Source organism: Phycodurus eques, chromosome 14 (genome assembly GCF_024500275.1).
Source record: "Phycodurus eques isolate BA_2022a chromosome 14, UOR_Pequ_1.1, whole genome shotgun sequence".
Classification (NCBI taxonomy): Eukaryota; Metazoa; Chordata; class Actinopteri; order Syngnathiformes; family Syngnathidae; genus Phycodurus; species Phycodurus eques.
Genome location: NC_084538.1, coordinates 17,753,593 through 17,770,334, shown reverse-complemented (window position 1 = coordinate 17,770,334; position 16,742 = coordinate 17,753,593). Strand labels below are relative to the sequence as shown.

At 41.2% G+C, this 16,742-nt stretch overlaps 2 protein-coding genes across 4 annotated transcripts in view; one reads left to right on the top strand and one right to left on the bottom strand.

The window, feature by feature from the left end:
• The window catches only part of rtn4ip1 (reticulon 4 interacting protein 1), a 9,761-nt gene extending 3,548 nt beyond the window's left edge, over nucleotides 1-6,213 (top strand). For all 3 annotated transcript variants that reach the window (XM_061697413.1, XM_061697414.1, XM_061697412.1), the window contains 7 exons: nucleotides 207-275; nucleotides 368-492; nucleotides 2,869-2,917; nucleotides 3,001-3,137; nucleotides 4,244-4,427; nucleotides 5,030-5,122; nucleotides 5,693-6,213. In XM_061697413.1, the coding sequence (XP_061553397.1) occupies nucleotides 207-275; nucleotides 368-492; nucleotides 2,869-2,917; nucleotides 3,001-3,137; nucleotides 4,244-4,427; nucleotides 5,030-5,122; nucleotides 5,693-5,809 (774 nt within the window). In that variant the 3' untranslated portion in view covers nucleotides 5,810-6,213. The remainder of the gene's footprint in view (nucleotides 1-206; nucleotides 276-367; nucleotides 493-2,868; nucleotides 2,918-3,000; nucleotides 3,138-4,243; nucleotides 4,428-5,029; nucleotides 5,123-5,692) is intronic.
• crybg1a (crystallin beta-gamma domain containing 1a) overlaps nucleotides 5,111-16,742 on the bottom strand; it is a 14,374-nt gene continuing 2,742 nt past the window's right edge. The window contains exons 2-19 of the mRNA XM_061697405.1: nucleotides 16,591-16,629; nucleotides 16,362-16,480; nucleotides 16,006-16,183; nucleotides 15,006-15,145; nucleotides 14,547-14,673; nucleotides 14,423-14,458; nucleotides 13,325-13,485; nucleotides 13,102-13,228; nucleotides 12,870-13,015; nucleotides 11,792-11,918; nucleotides 11,690-11,716; nucleotides 11,058-11,170; nucleotides 10,726-10,858; nucleotides 10,474-10,613; nucleotides 9,902-10,025; nucleotides 9,621-9,779; nucleotides 8,350-8,512; nucleotides 5,111-7,420 (exon numbers count right to left, since the gene is read on the bottom strand). Coding sequence (XP_061553389.1) covers nucleotides 7,332-7,420; nucleotides 8,350-8,512; nucleotides 9,621-9,779; nucleotides 9,902-10,025; nucleotides 10,474-10,613; nucleotides 10,726-10,858; nucleotides 11,058-11,170; nucleotides 11,690-11,716; nucleotides 11,792-11,918; nucleotides 12,870-13,015; nucleotides 13,102-13,228; nucleotides 13,325-13,485; nucleotides 14,423-14,458; nucleotides 14,547-14,673; nucleotides 15,006-15,145; nucleotides 16,006-16,183; nucleotides 16,362-16,480; nucleotides 16,591-16,629 — 2,148 coding nt within the window. The 3' untranslated portion in view covers nucleotides 5,111-7,331. The remainder of the gene's footprint in view (nucleotides 7,421-8,349; nucleotides 8,513-9,620; nucleotides 9,780-9,901; nucleotides 10,026-10,473; nucleotides 10,614-10,725; nucleotides 10,859-11,057; nucleotides 11,171-11,689; nucleotides 11,717-11,791; nucleotides 11,919-12,869; nucleotides 13,016-13,101; nucleotides 13,229-13,324; nucleotides 13,486-14,422; nucleotides 14,459-14,546; nucleotides 14,674-15,005; nucleotides 15,146-16,005; nucleotides 16,184-16,361; nucleotides 16,481-16,590; nucleotides 16,630-16,742) is intronic.

The following is a 16,742-nucleotide window of genomic DNA, read 5'->3' as shown; positions in this document are numbered from 1 at the left end:
AATTGTATTGAGTCACTCAAACTCATAAGCAAACATTCCAATGAAAAGTATGCATATTTCCAGTTTTGTTAGCATCTTATTTTTTTTTATCAGAAATAGAGCAGAAAAAATAACTAAATGAGACCACTGAGCAGCATTGGCATCCATAGGCAGTCCATTTTCCGATTAAGTCCAACATAAACATTGAGGCTGTGTGTCCTCCTCAGGTGTGGGCTGCCATCCCACCTTGGAAGCGAGGCAGCTTGGCTGAGTTTGTTGTGCTGAGTGCCAATGAGGTCAGAATCCCGTCATAATCATGCAATGCGTTTCTCAAGGAAGTATTGACTTGTGAAGGCTGATGTGTGTGTATTTGTATTGTCACACTTAGGTGTCCCTTAAACCAAAGAGACTGAGCCACACGGAGGCTGCAGCCATCCCTTACGTGGCGACCACGGCTTGGTCGGCGCTCGTCAACACGGGAGGGCTCACCAAAGACAACTGTGCCAAGAAACGGTGAGGGAACACGCACGCACACAAACAGGCACACTCTCACTCGCTCACTCATTCATTCACTCACTCTTGCTGTCTCGGGAACCCACTTTTCTACAAAAAAAGCAACATTGGGTAAGACATGTTTGCTTTCGTTTATGGCTGCTGTTTATTTTTTTGGCTTAGTAATATAAAACAAAATAAAAATAACTAATGCCACCGACTAGTAGTTGGGCACCGAGAACCGTTCGGAACTGGAACTAACGTTCCGGTTCTCCCGGAATCGTTCAAATTTAAACATTTCGGTTCCCAGTTTGGATGCCTAGTCCCCCGACCCCGAAGAAGAAGTGGTGAAAACCAACGAAGACGAACGTGCACAAAGACGTGCTTGTGCCCAAAACGGCGGCGAACAAAAGTGTGTCTTAACTTTGTGAAAATTAATGACCGCTACCGCTTCTCCTCACTAGGGTCGCAGAGGTGCTGGAGCCTATCCCAGCTATCTTCGGGCGAGAGGCGGGGTACACCCCGAACTGGTCGCCAGCCAATCGCAGGGCACATATAAACAAACAACAATTCGCACTCACATTCACACCCACGGGCAATTTAGAGTCTTCAATTAACCTAACGCGGGCGGCACGGTGGACGACTGGTTAGAGCGTCAGCCTCACAGTTCTGAGGACCGGGGTTCAATCCAACAGCTTCTTCCCTCTTGCCGTTAAGTTCTTAAACAGTAAACTTCCAATTCCAATGCAACATGCTGCCAATTTTCGTCTTGTGTTTGTTGTCACATCTCTGTCGGTCCAATTATACATTACTCGTGCACTCGCTGTAGTAGTCGCGCCACGCTGCACTCTTTGCATATCTGTTGTTGATCAATACTGGCCACTCATGTGCCTGAGTAGCATCTGCAACATTTGCACAATCGACATTGTCCCAGATTATCGTAGTACTAGACACTTTAAACTGCATACATTTCTTGAAGTATCTGCGCCCTTTGCACAATGGTCATTGCACCTGACTATTGTTCTATTCGTCATTTCAAGTTGCTCTGATTGATTATTTTTTATTTCTATTTATTTAAATCTTTTGGGACAATTGTGCAAAAAAAGAGTCCTCTAGCAATTAGAGCAGTTTGAAATGACTAATGGAACATTACTGGTAACATTTTATTGCTCAGTGACTGTGTTTTTTTTCTGTGACTGTGTCTTTATGTCTCAAAAGTATTCTCTGTCAATTGACTGTCTGTCGTCGTACAAGAGCGGCTCCAACTACCGGAGACAAATTCCTTGTGACATACTTGGCAAATAAAGAGGATTCTGATTCAGGTGTTTTTTTTTTTTTTTAAAGCAAACTCTATGCGGGCTTTCATGTGTCTTGCACTGAAGAGAGGCTTCCGTCGGGCCACTCTGCCATAAAGCTCCGACTGGTGACGGTTGACTTTCTAGAACTTTCTCCAATCTCTCTCAGCCACAGGGATCTTTGCGTTCTTCTTTACCTCTCTCACCAAGGCTCTTCTCCGCTGATTCCTCAGTTTGTCCGGACGGCCAGCTCTAGGAAGGATTCTGGTCGTCCCAAACGTCTTCCATTTAAGGATTATGGAGGCCACTGTGCTCTTAGGAACCTTAAGTGCAGCAGACATGTTTTTGTAACCTTGGCCACATCTGTGCCTTGCCGCAATTCTGTCTCTGAGCGCTTCAGGCAGTTCCTTTGACCTCATGATTCTCATTTGCTCTGACATGCCCTGTGAGCTGTAAGGTCTTATATAGACAGGTATGTGGCTTTCCTAATCAAGTCCAATCGTATAATCGAACACAGCTGGACTCCAATGAAGGTGTAGAACCATCTCAAGGATGATCAGAAGAAATGGACAGCGCCTGAGTTAAATATATCAGTGTCACAGCAAAGGGTCTGTATATGTATGGCTGTGTGATATTTCAGTTTTTCTTTTTTAATAAATCTGCAAAGATTTCAACAATTCTGTTTTTTTCTCAATATAGGCTGCTTTACGTTGAGGGGGGAAAAAATGAACAAATGATTTTCGCAAATGGCTGCAATATAACCAAGAGAGAAAAATTTAAGATCTAAGAAATTTAAAATCTGAATACTTTCCATACCCACTGTATATGAACCTTGAACCTTGTTATCGCCCACCCCGACTTATAAGGCCAGTCATATGATGAAAGAATTGGAGCAAATTTGTTTTTTCAGAAATGTGTATCTAACTAGTAGCCGTTTGCGTTAATCAGTACCCAATAAGTAGCTCTCAGTTACAAAATGTTTGGTGACCCCTGCTCTAATGTGCACAAACATCCTAAATAAATACATTTGTCATGAATCATAATGGGCAAAACAAATAGCAGAATTGTTGCTTTTCTTTGACCCTCTTCTTCTTCGTCACAGTATTTTGATCCTCGGAGGGTCTGGGGGAGTGGGAACATTTGCCATCCAGGTATAGTTTCAGATTGCTATGAAGTCTCACACACAGATTAATATAATTTCCAAATAATCTTGATATTCTTGTTATTGTTCAAGATGCTGAAGGCGTGGGGAGCCCATGTGACTGTGACATGCTCCCAAAATGCCGAGCATTTTGTCAGGGGGCTCGGAGCGGACCATGTGGTGGACTACACGGCTGGACCTGTTGAGGTGCCGCTCGCTGCCCTGAACAAGTGAGAACAAGCACGCACCTTTCATTCGGTTCTTGGTAGAGCTGAACATTGTAACTGTTCTTGTTGTCTGTCTTAGTGGGAATTAAACTTGCTAGTCAGTTTTGTTGAAAAATAGTCGTGCGATTGGCTGAAAATAATTGCTAAATCATAAATAAAGGTTGCAGCACTAACTCCATTCAGTCATTGTTTCAGCGGAGATGCTCTTTGAACTAAGGAAGCTGCAAAAAAAAAAAAAAAAAAAAGTTCTAATAACTTCAAATTAATTGATAAAATCTATGAATTACCAAGCCCTTGTCCTCGGTTTACAACCTAGGTCTGTTTTTAAAGCGGTGACACAACTTGTATGCAAGTCGGAACACGCCGTAGTCAATCACTAACCTGCACGAATGCTAGAGATATAACAATTAATTGTTTATTGTCCAGCCATACATTTTCCGTACCGCTTATCCTCAGTAGGGCCGCGGGCGTGCTGGACCCTATCCCAGCTGACTCTGGGCGAGAGGCGTGGTACACCCTGAACTGGTCGCCAGCCAATCGCAGGGCACATACAGCATACACAAAATATCATTCGCACTCACATTCACACCTACAGGCAATTTGGAGTCTTTGATTAAATACTTAATTTACTTAAAATTGTCCAAATCCTCGGAATTCAAAGATATAAGTAAATATTCTCCGATTTCTATAGTCCTCCATGAAAGCAGACTGAATAGCTTTGTGTTTAATCGAAATATGACATTTGCAAACATCTGCTGTTACATTGGAAAACAATGTTAAAAATGTATGCCTATTTTCTCAATAATAAAAAAAAAAAAAAATCAACAGATGAATCGATGATTAAAATAATCGTTTATTGCCGCTTTAGCTAAAAGAGTAGTTAAGTCATAGTTACAGTAATTATTTATATTAAAATCACTTCTCGGCCATAGATATAAAACGAAAAACAGTAAGCACAGCGGTAGCTAAGCCTTCTTTTGTGCTGGCTGATGACGTATTGTTACGAAATGTCGCATGTTGGTATAACCGTTGGATTTGGAGCTTGCATTTGTTGGTGGGATGACTGATGCCTCTCTTTACCCCCACCACCCCTCCTCCGCCTCATAAAGGTTTGACCTGATCCTGGATAACATTGGGGGCAGCACAGAAAGCTGGGCGCTGAATCTGCTCAAGCCCTGGAGTGGCGCCAAGTACGTCACCCTGGTTACGCCCTTCCTCCAAAACACTGACACTCTCGGGGTCGCTGATGGTATGCTGCAGAATGCTGCCACTCTGACCAGGAAGGCCCTCAAGGTAGGGAAAAAAAACAAATTCTCATTTACCAATGTATTAACATCTCATTTGATAGGCGAATAAGTCAGAAGGCCATCTTCAATATGTAAACATCAGTGGGGAGTGGTTAAGGCCAGCAAAGGCCTTATCTGCTGGCCACAAAGCACTGACCTACATTTACAACCAAAATACTAAAATTTGTTCCATGCAATGCAATTGTATGTATTTATTCTCAACAATCCATTCTCTTCCCTTTTTTTTTTTCTTATTTTTCTTTGCTGTGATGTACATTGGATTTTTTGTCCAATCAGATTTCAGCCTCCGTGTGCTGCCATGTCAATCTTATCCGCCTTCGCGTCGGCCTAACTTGCTCTTGTGCCTTTTTAAATTGCCCAGGGATGACTAAAGTGCTTTTCATTTTGACAAAAGTAGTGCTTTGCCACCATCTTGCGGTATCTACAGGCAATAATTAACAATTTCATGTTCGGTAGAAAGTACTCTCAGATTTTCCCTGACAGTGTTTGCCCAATTAATTTCCCAACTGCAACCGACTGAAGCAAATGTTTTGTCTGTCACATTAACAGTTAGTTTGCCTTTCATTTGCTTGTTTTGCTCTCTTGCAGCACCTTGTTAAGGGGGCCCACTACCGCTGGGGATTCTTTGCACCGAGTGGTCCAGCACTGGATGAAATGAGGGAGATGGTAGATGCAGGGCAGGTATGGTAACATACTTCACGCTTTATGATAATGCACTGTTAGGAACGTACAGTATAGAGGGAAAAAATATATATCGCAGTAAATCCACCCAGTATTAATAACAGTTAAGTAATGGAGAAAAATAAATATACAGCATAATCCCCTAATGATTCACATTTTGATGGACTGATTGCAGTCAATTGCAGGGCACAATAATTGACACCTATGGACAATTTTGAGGCTTCAAGTAACCTAAGAAACTTGTATTTGGAATGTTAAGAGGAAGGCGGTGTACTCCGAGACGTGCTCCCCGGTAGACCACCGTTTTGCCCATTCACCAAATAAAGATTCCATTTACGTCAAAATCTGGCAATGGTACGACTAATTTGGGGACTTTTGGACATGCTCATTATCATTTCTAGTTACTGTGAATGTACGTTGCACATGATGCAGTGACATCTTACTATCAATTCAGATAACATGAAATACATTTGGTTATGTTTACAGAGTGCAGGGCAGGCCATTCAAAAACTGCGTCAAATGAATTTACAAATGCACAACTCATTTGACCTGTGCTGGCTTCATTTGCAGATCCATGCCGTTGTAGAAGAAACCTTCAGCTTTGCGCAGGTTCCTCAGGCCTTTGCGAAGGTGGAGAAGGGGCACGCCCGAGGGAAGACTGTGGTCCAGATCAACAAGGGCAGATGATGTGGAGCACAAACACAATCTCGTCAACTCCATTAAGCACTGATGCGTTTCACTGTTGAAGTTGAGTGTAAAGACTATTTAAACCTGCTAAATGTTAGAAAATGTTTTATTTTTCTCATCCTAAATAAATGTTGATTTTAAATCCTGATTTTAACAGCAATTGGTACATTGGGCAAATGGCAGGGTACACCATGGACTGACATCAGCCACACGTCAACACAATATCACACTTATAGACTTTTTTTTTTTTTTTTGGGCAGATCCACTTTTATTAAAACAAAAAAAAAGTGTGAAATGGTCTCTCCTGTCTGGATTGAAAGAGGGAAATGAAAGTTAGCCTGAAAGGAATTAGTTATTTTACAGAATAGCATGTGGGCACATGCTTGGCAGAGGGCGAGAGTGCATGGCAGCTTTAAAAAAAAAATAAATAAAAATTTTGGGACTAAATTGTCACTGGGGCCACACAATTTACTCCTTCAAGTCTCCACATTGGTGAAATGGTGGATGGGCATCTGTGGGCTCAAATGAAGCCAGGCGTTATATACAGTACTTGAAAAGAGGGAATGTGCTCAAACTCCATTCAAATCTTGCTCCTTTTGATCAAAAGTCAACACTTCATCTCAGTCAATCTCACAAGCATTATTGAATCTCCCACGGTTTAGCTAAAAGGAGAATATGTTACGCTAACATATATTTCTTTGAACTTTCTTCCTGAAACACACGACATGAGCAAAAACAACCAGCCACGTCACGTGTTTCCCTCTTGTTATGAGAATTTTTCCGAATGGGTCCATACAGCGTTATTAGCATTCTAAGAATTCCCATGTTATTGGAGCCAAAGTTAAAATAGATCCACAAGGCGAGCCCAACTAATAAATATTTCACAAATGCACGGATACTATTTGCATCAAAATTGTTTCCCGCCACTGCAAAAAAATGTCTGAAATGATACATGAGAACATAATAGGTATTTTCTCTTTTGTGTTTACATATTTACAACAGTTGATTCAAATGTTCTGTCTGATTAAAATCTACAATCTAATAATGTGAATCTCATTCAGTGTTAAAACCTGCTCTGACAACATTGACAAACTTTACAATATTATTACCAACAGTAGTGACAAAATGTGTAAATAAAATATATCTTTGGAGTTTAGGCTTCGTTGCGTCCATCAACACAAGATGAGGAAACAGACACCACGTACCAGACACGTACCATAACGTCGAGAGAGAGTCGCAGCATTAGGCTGACATTTCACCACATGCAATGCAACATTTAGAGAGGATATGGGTCGATAAATAAGAACATATTTATCTTCATTGTAAAATACAAAAGCAATATCAACAAAATAGAAGTGTTAACAACTACTCAAAGATCAGAACATGGTTACCCTCCTCCACATGGGTCCAAATGCTACAGAAGTGCAGTGTTTGTGCAAAAGCCAACTAGGGACCCGTCTGAGTGGTGTGAGGAGCTCCACCAGCGGCGTCGCGTCTGAGTGCCACAATATGGCCCGTACGGTCACAAAATCTCCAGTGTCCATCTTTGGTTTGGTTTTCCCTCCTCGAACGTGTTGAGGATCACCAGGTTCTTGTCGTACTGATGACCTCCTGTGATACAGACCATAATGTTATGTGATGTTAAGCCCTGGAAAATCATCAAGTGTGCAGCTCCACAAAAAAGCGAAGAAAACGTTTAGCGTGTAATCAGTTACTAGCAGCACTGCAAATCCACCACGGGGTGGTGCTATTGAGAAGGTGGCGAGATGGCCAAGGCAGCACAGGCCAGTTTAGTGTGTGCATGATGACAGGCGGAAATTTACACAACTGAATGTAACAACAACAAAATATTAGTCATCCATTTTCAACACCGTTGGTCCTCACTGTGAGGCAGATGTATAAAGCACTGGCCCACAATGCTGCTGATACCTGCACATATTATTACTTCTTGAAGAGTTGTTCTCTATTTATTGTCAAAATTCATCGAAGAGGTGAAGTAGAATATACAGTGGACCGCTGCTATTTCCAGGAGATGAGGACCGGACCGGGCCAGACCACCCATAGCAACAATCCGTGGATTATTGACACCCATTATAACTGCTTTAAAAACCTCTCTCTCTTTTTTTTAATCCCCCAAAATTCTTGAATAAGTATGGAAAATCACTAATAAGCATTTCGAGGGTGGTTCCCCTCCACGAAACAAAAAGCAAAAAGAAAACAAATGGAAAAACATTGGGAAAAAAAACAAATCTGCGAGCGGGTGCCACCGCGAGTATGTGGAGGTCCACTGAACACTTGTAAATTAAGTTTATAAGATCATAAGGTAACAAGTAAACCATAACATTCAAAGAAAACTTGTTTTTTTCCTTTTATAGTTTTATGACGGTTAAGAATATTAAAACGTTACTTATAACATTGCCTGCAAAATACATTCAGTGAATAACTAAAGAAAAAAAAAAAAAAAAGATAATCCATGAATAGGTGAATTTTGAAATGCCAAACAGCGAATATGCGATAAACTCTTGACAGAGGAATCTGACCTTTGACCTCGAGGACCAGGCCAGGTTGCAAGTGGCAGCGCACAAGACCGTCTGAGGTGACCTCCCACAGCTGATTGTCTTTTCCTCCCTCTGGCGACACACAAAGCCGACTGCCTGCCATCATCATGTTGCCTGTGGTCTCCAGTCCACAGTCCTCCGCCAGCTGGAAGCAAACGGGAAGCAGCGCGCACACGTTAGTTAGTTAATTGGAATGAACCAGAGAAATTACGGACTAAGATATTATGAACTGAAAATTCAACATCTGTCGCTGCTTTATGCTGTTGACAAGCGTTGCTGAATCCACTTCCTGTAAAATATTCAAAGACATCCAGCCAGATACGGAAAGACAAAAATAACTAATTTCCTGCTAACACAATGATGTCAAAGAAAAAGAGTGAAGAAGCTGGTTAAGTATTCAGCCATTATAAATGCGATGTATTAGCTTGAAATGTCAAACTGCTTCCAAAATCTAAATAGTTTGCCTACTACAGAACACACATGAACCTGTTTCCTTTCTTTTCTTTGTCTTCCACAATTAAGTTGTTTTTTTTTGTTTTTTGTTTTTTTCATAATGAAACTCTTTTACTGCATAAATCATTTTAAGTATGTACGGTGCTTAACATGTATTAAGGCAACCACCAGTGTAAGGTTTACGTCACTGCTGCCCTAAATTAACAGCACAGGCATTTATCAAAATCATTGTTTAAATTTATGTAATGATTAATACAACAGTATGTAGACATTCTTTAATAGAAATGTATTATTATAATTATTATCAATTAATTTTCAAACGTACAGTTTTACAAAAACAAAGAATTGTAAGGCATATTTCATCATTTCAAGATGTCAAACTTTGGTTATATACTTGCATTCCTTGATCAGAAAAATCTCGTTTTAGGGGTTGGATGTAATGCTAGATTCATTTCTGACTTTTCCTCGTGAGCTGGTTCAAACTTGGGGGGAAAACGGGAAATTCATTTTGAAATTGCTCATTCCTGTTCCAAATGGTAAAACATCGAGCGCTCACTGAAATTGAAAAGGTCAGCATTAAAGCACTTCAGGTTGATGTTCTCGTCATTGTTAGGACAAGGTGTTTTTTTTTGTGTGTGTTTGTGTAAATATCCAACTGACGTATCCAACATACTGTATTTAACCAAGTGATTTAATATGACATAGGAAAATATGCATTTACTGTAAGTACACTGAGTATGAAGGTCGGGAGCACTTTAAGCATGCGCATGCGACTGATTCGCTAGTATGTACATGTGTACCTTGCAGGTAAGATGACCGTCTCGGTAGAGCCAGAGTTGCTCTTCGCCGCCTGTGTCTTCCACAGCCTGCACCCTCATCAGCTGGATGTCATCCAGCGCCCCCGTCAGCGACATCAGACATCCCGTCTCATTGTTCCGCAGACGGATACCGATCTGTTTCTGTCGGTGAAGCATATCCACGACACTTAAGTTGATTTACGGATACAGTTACAGATAAATCCCCCCTTGCGTCACAACAACAAATGATGCTCTTTTGCATTCGAGAGAAGATCCCTCTTTACCTGCAGCAACGGCCGCAGCGATCCGATTCCCTTCCATCCACTGAACTTCCACCAGTCGACCACTTGGCCTGGCTGCAGCAGGACCTGTCGACCGCGATAGTTGCTGCCTTCGTACAACACCCACCTAGACTGGGGCCGGTTCAAATATGAGACAATGTGAGAAAAGTGAACGTCAAATGAAAAAGTCTTGATATAGTTGAGCTCCCTGTTTGGAGTTTCTTCACATCTTTGGGACAATTGCTGTTCTTAATATGATGCTACACAGTCAAACCTCAGCTAACACTATGGAAAGGAATTTCAGAGCGATATGTTACAACCCTGGCAGGACGAGTAAGATGAAAAGTGCATTGCCACGTGATCTTTTACAGTTTATGAACGTTAACATAGTTTTAAGTTGCTCTGAGAAATTTAGAATCAAAGGTTGTCAATACTTTAAGACATACAGTCAAAAAGATTACATTTAATAATTGCAGTACTGTTAGAAGTATGGTTCAGTTTTTGTCAGATGAGAGGAAAATGTACACAAACCCCAGCAATTACAAGCGCAACCTTAGTTGGAGGTAGGTACGTACTTTCCGCCCTCCACCGCCAGAGAGCGTATGTGAGCACCCCAGCCCGCTTGGTGCAGGTTCACTATCCCATGAGTCAGCACCACCCTGCGACCTGTGCAGCCCAGCTTGCTGAACAGCAAGAGGGAGGGGAGCGACAATTCCTACACGAGAAAGCAGAGAGCTTTATTACTAGCGTGCATAATGACACAAAGTCACTGCACATAAAAAGATACCGTCCACTCACACGCATACGTACACAAACAAAGCACTTACATGCCCAACAGTTTGCATGGAACGGACCCTCACGTCTGATGACAAGAAGCCCATGAATTCCGTGTCGGGATATTCTCCTTCCTCCAGTAAGTACATGTTGTCAGAGAAGTTTCTGCCTTCATAAGTGATCCAGCTGACGCATGAATAAAGATACTCTCACGTTAGTTAATATTTGCATTTCCAATATGTTGACATTTTATCCTAGGGTAGCCTCAAATGTGCTCATTGGTGACCTACTTTTGTGTTACTTAAATTATCTCCATAACCTTGCAAATGTATCAAACATCATTTGGCTGTGGTGTTGAATATCAATTCACTTGTGGCTCCTATACCTGCCAGCCAGCACCTTACAGGACCTGGGCACAAAGTCCTCATCCAAAGCTGCTGCACTGTCCTCCAGAACCACCAGTTCACCCATAAAGTTGCGTTCAGAGAACAGCTTCGCCTGGACAGCAATATGGCGCAAAGTTATGGGGGTGGGACACACACGCGAGATGAAACATTAGCTCACATACAAATGCCATAGAAAACACCTCCGAGAAAGTATTAGACGCGACGGAGATTCCACAGTATGGTGTGATTAGTGCATCTGCCTCACAGTCAAGGGTTCTAGGTTTGAATCTCTGGGGATTCAGGTATCCTTCCACATTCACTTTAAAAAGACCCAAGTGACAATTGGTCACCATCAGGGTCTTGATCCAGATGATTTGTATTTCTTCCTTTCAGCAAAACATTTTGTATACTATGCTATGAAATCTGATGTGTTACAGCATGCGTTTGGCTCAGTACACAAAGAAATTGTGAAAAGAGATTGTGAGCCAGGTCAAACTCTGCAACCACTGACATCACAGGTGCTATCTGGATTAATGGACACAAATTCCCACAGATCACGCTAACATTTTACACAATCAAGACGTTTTGTCCATATACTATATACAGTAGGAGAAATGTTTGTACTGCAAACCTTGAACCTAGACTCCAACAATGTTTCCTGCAAAATAAGAAGAGAAAGAATCTGAATGAGGGTTCTGAACAACTCAAGCGACTTCTTTATTCATATTCTTACATTGAAGACTGGCTGGATTGATGATATCTTGCAATTCTGGGCACCCCAGTCTTCTGGACATGAATACAAGCCTCTCTCCAGGATGTGGCGCTCGCCGCTGAATGCAGGATTCTCAAATGCCACCCAGCTGTCACCAAGAGAAGAAAAACACAATGGAATGAAAATCATGTTCCAAAAAACCTTCGCTATCTTTTCCCTACTAAAATGGTGCTGACATAAAAGAAAACATCCAAGTAAAGTCCATTTCCAGTCAGCTTCATTGATCAAGGTTCCTGGGGTGCTACACTGTGACCACCACCCAACAACTACTACTCGGGGATGGATTAAATCCACTTAACAAATTTTGTTGTACGTGTTACATATGACTAATAAAATACCTTCATTTTACGTACTGATGAGACTGCATATCCTTTGTAATTAATATGGCTTGTGATTAAACAAAAAATAGAATATTTCAGGAAATAGATTAGAATTTGCTCTCAATGGCGAAATGAAATGCTTCATCAATCAATTACTTTGACAAGGCTACAGAATGGAGTCCAAAAATGATAAACTGGTAAAAGTAGGTCCAATATTGTGGAGACTCGTTCACTGGTATCAACAATGCCATCAATGCAAACATTTAACCGCAGGAAATGAAAACATCAGGAGACAATGACACGGGAAGATCAGTGGCGCTAACTTATTCTGAACTGTATCCTCGGGGCAGTTTGTATGCACCATCAAGGTGTGTTGAGTGTTTGAACAGTGACAGAACTCTTAGTCATGTTTGTAAGAAGAATAGCACACACCTAAAACTGCAAGCGTGTGCATGAAAGGACACAAACAGAACATTTTATGTTACCCCGAGATTGGGGACTATTTTTACATTCTGAAAGTCGACTATTAAGTGTCTCCTTCTTTCCAGTCCTTTTCACTCTGAATGGAGCCTTAGTCAGCACAATGGGAGGGAGAGGGAATCTCAATTATTTATGTTTACAATCTCAAAGTGGAAAAGCAAAAAAAAAAAAAAAAAAAAAAAGACAAATATTGTTGTCTTGCTTATAAAAAAAAAAAAAATAGGGAGTGTTTGACTTACACCCCACTCAGGATGTTGATGGACTGGGTTTTTCCGCCGTGGCCGATATCCTCCATGTTGATAACTGGCCCCATCAAATCCACACTGAGACCCCGCTCATCCAAATTGGGCTCACTGAACAATTTAATGTGCGGGGACAGGAAATCCTTGGGGAGATAGCACATGGAAAATAAAACAAGATGTATTTTTTTTTTATATTAAGGTATTAAGGAAGGAATTAAATAAAGCTTACAGTCCTAATGGGCCGAATTGAGAGAAGATCATCCTCAGATCCGCCCCAATCACTGCAATGAGGATACTCTCCTTCCTCCAGGACGTATTGTTGACCCTCAAAGTCTTCCTCTTGATAGCCAACCCAGCTACCGGACAGAAGGTATTTTAGACATTTCTAACTCATATTCATCAGGAATATAAACATATCCTACCCACTTGCATGTACGAACTCAAATACTCACAGACCACCAAGTATCTTGAGTGAGCCGACTGCAGAGATTGTCTTCTTAGTTCCACCAGAGCTGCCTTGTTCTGCTTCTCCCTCTTCCTCAATCAACTTGCACAAGTCACCATCCACCTCTAAACAGTCGCCCTCAAAATCGGGCTTCTCGAACACTAGCGCCTGAACGAGCCAAAAAGGAAGGAATGAAGAGATGCATCTTGCGCGCACGGGCTTTTTAGTTTACACAACGTCATGCCCTCTGGATTTGTTTCCTGGACCGTGGCCGAGTGACGGTGGAGTGCAACTGGACGGATCAGAACAGTCAATGTGGGAATTTCCACCACAGGCAGCATCTTTTGAACCTTATTCTCTGTATTTTGCCTTTTTTTCTGAAAGAATAACAGTGGAAATTGCTCCTAGACAAATACAGTTGCAATGGAAAATACAATGTGTATCACAAAGTTCCCAATTCAGTAAGGACTAAGCAGCGGGAACAATATTGTCGTACCCATTTCGCATACGCTGTACATTCATTCATTAAATATGTCAATAATCAGAGTCATGCATTCTTCAACATGACGGAAACTTGCACGGACAAGCAGCCAAGTTTAACCGCCAAGTTAATGATTCACAGAATATGTCGAGAATTTTACTTTTCCTTAGTTCCGGTCTTATCTTGAACCCTTTCTCAAGTGCAGCAGGCATGGTGCCAGAAGGAGCACTAGCAAGTCAGCTTCATTACTGCTGCTGTCAGATTGTATCATTCAAGACTTCTCCCCTCACGAAGAACTCTCCCATTTTTCTAGACTGTAAAGTGTTGATGTCTGTTTATTGCCGACTGAAACAGCAAGATAACTGTGTAAGATTCGAATTTACCAGTTTCCATTGTTTATTTGCATTATAGTAGTGCTTAATTCACATGAACTTAGGACAGCTTATACTAACTACACTGTGTTACATATTTTCCGCTTTGCTGCAGCAGTGTTATCTTATATTATTGACATAGGTTCCAGATTCCAAAATGTCTTGTCAAACTGTTTACTGTTTAACTGTTTACAATCAATATTTCCTGTATGACACATATAATGTAACAGTTGCGATCTACTCGAATACAAACCTTGACCTCTTTGGGATGTTCCACCTTTATTGCTCCCTGTAAAGACAGACAGAAGACCGTCGGAATTTGTCAATACACAAAATGACACAAATGTGATACCATGCAAGGCGTCTGCTGTACTTACAATTCGAAGGGGCCTGAGAGAGCCAACAAAGGGCTGAGGGAATCCCCAGGTCTCTGAACAAGGAAACTCGCCCACTTCCAGCACTCCTACGAAACCTCTAAAGCCAGAATCACTGTACACGAGCCAGCTAAACATACAGACGTGGAGAGAAAGTTATTTTATAAAGACAGTCAGTATGAGCGGGTAATAAGCTCCTAGTCATTGTAATTATTGTCGTTTCACAATAATGATCCCATGCTCAACCTGGTAGGTAGGCTTAAAAACAGATGTTGCACTGAGATCACTCGCCACTGTTTTCAAGGTAGTAACGGTAAATGGAAGGGGAAAAAAAAAAAAGTAAAAAGAAGGGATTTTGTAGAACAGTTTTTTAAAACAGGTGCAAATAGCACAAATGAAATAACATCACATCTTCAGGTAGGCAACAGTTGCTGTTACATCACATGAGTAACATCAACTTACACTCCAGAATGGACCTTTATGGAACCAGTGGCCTGGGGGATCCCAAAGGAGCCAATTTCAACTATGTCATCACAGTAAGATGAGACCCTTCCCAAACCATTAACTTCTGTAAACAGGTCAATTCTGGGCTGGGTATAGTCCTGCAACAAACAGCATAATACAAATGTTCCCAGTAATAATGACAAAAGTCCAGTTCTTCAATAGAAACGCTCTGTTTGTTCGGCTGCCACGGTTGCTGTGGAGCATTTAGAACAACAGAACTCCAGTTGCTCGAATTGCCTTTATCCATTTTGACACATAAGACGTTTCTTATGGGATGAAGGGTTCAAACTGTAATTTAGGTCACACATAAACTCTCTTAATTGTGCTGTTAACATTGCATATTCAACAAGCTAAATGAACAAATAAAAGCATTAATGTACGACTAAAACTATAAAATGCACGAAAACCATGCATACTTTTTGATGTGAATGTTATACCAAACACGGGTTTTGACATCGGAGATCTGGAACACTGGTATTTGAACTAAGTAAAATATTTATTCCTCTAGATTTATTTATTTTTTTATTTTTTTATTTTTTTTTTTAAATGGTGTTTTCATTGTTATATGGATGCAATCCAGTAACGGTCATGAAATTTGCTTTGTGCCTTAATGGCAATGATCAGCTATGTTGCAGTGGTGTAGAAAAGCAATGCATCATAATGAATGGTGCTTGTGGTATTTTGGTGAACTTACTTGGCTGCACAAGAGGGGCAAAATGTTTGGAACACCTCTCAGGGTGTGTAAATGTACGACAGCGTAACACTGCAAATGACAGCCACAACAATGAATATGTGGGATAATCAGTTCAAATGCAGAATTGTTTGTTGGTGTAGTTTTTATATTGGATGTCATTCGGATTGTGAAGATTTAAGTCGAGTTGTGGCCAATGTGTTAAAATAAGCAGTCATACAGAAATGACGTGAGCTAGTGAGAGACAGATCCAAGGCAGCAACTTACGTTTACTGCCAGTCGAATAGAACCGATGGTCATGGGCGTCGGTGATACTGGCTGACCTTTCTCGTCCAGAGTTGTTGGGGCACCATCCTCAGCCCACATGTTCACTATATGATCTGTTTGACCTTCCTCGAGGGCAATGACACGGCCCTGGAAGCCCTTATGTTCATACAGGAGCCAGCTAAATAGAAAACAACAGACTATTGGATTAAGTAGAGACAGATAGTAATAATACGTATTGGCTGCATTACCCCAGTCGAAGCACCAAGTAGTAGACAAAGTAAAAGTAACTCACGCAATAATTAACACAACTCGATTAATAAAGCCACAGGGACTTTAGAGCGGCAAAGCCTCCTCACCATCCTCTGATGACTCGCACCAAGATGACAGGAGAGAGTTTCATCTGCGTCGCATCTTCGACGTCACTCCATAGTTCATACACTTCAGCGCCCAAGTTATCATGTCCATGTATGAAAATCTGGACCGGAAAACAGAGGTGATGCTACAATCTGAAGTGGCAGCACCGCTTTAATTATGTGTAAAGATAAATGTGAAATAAAAATCTATTGATGTAACATTCACTTGTACCTTTCCGGGTCTTTTGTGGAACCCTTTAGCCACAGGTGTCTGCAAGGAAATGTTACGTGTTGGTAAAATCAAACACATAATGTAAAAGTAAAATGTATTTGTTGTTATATGCCTTTCTCCTCATAGTTTAACTTGAAGGTAGCCCCTGACAC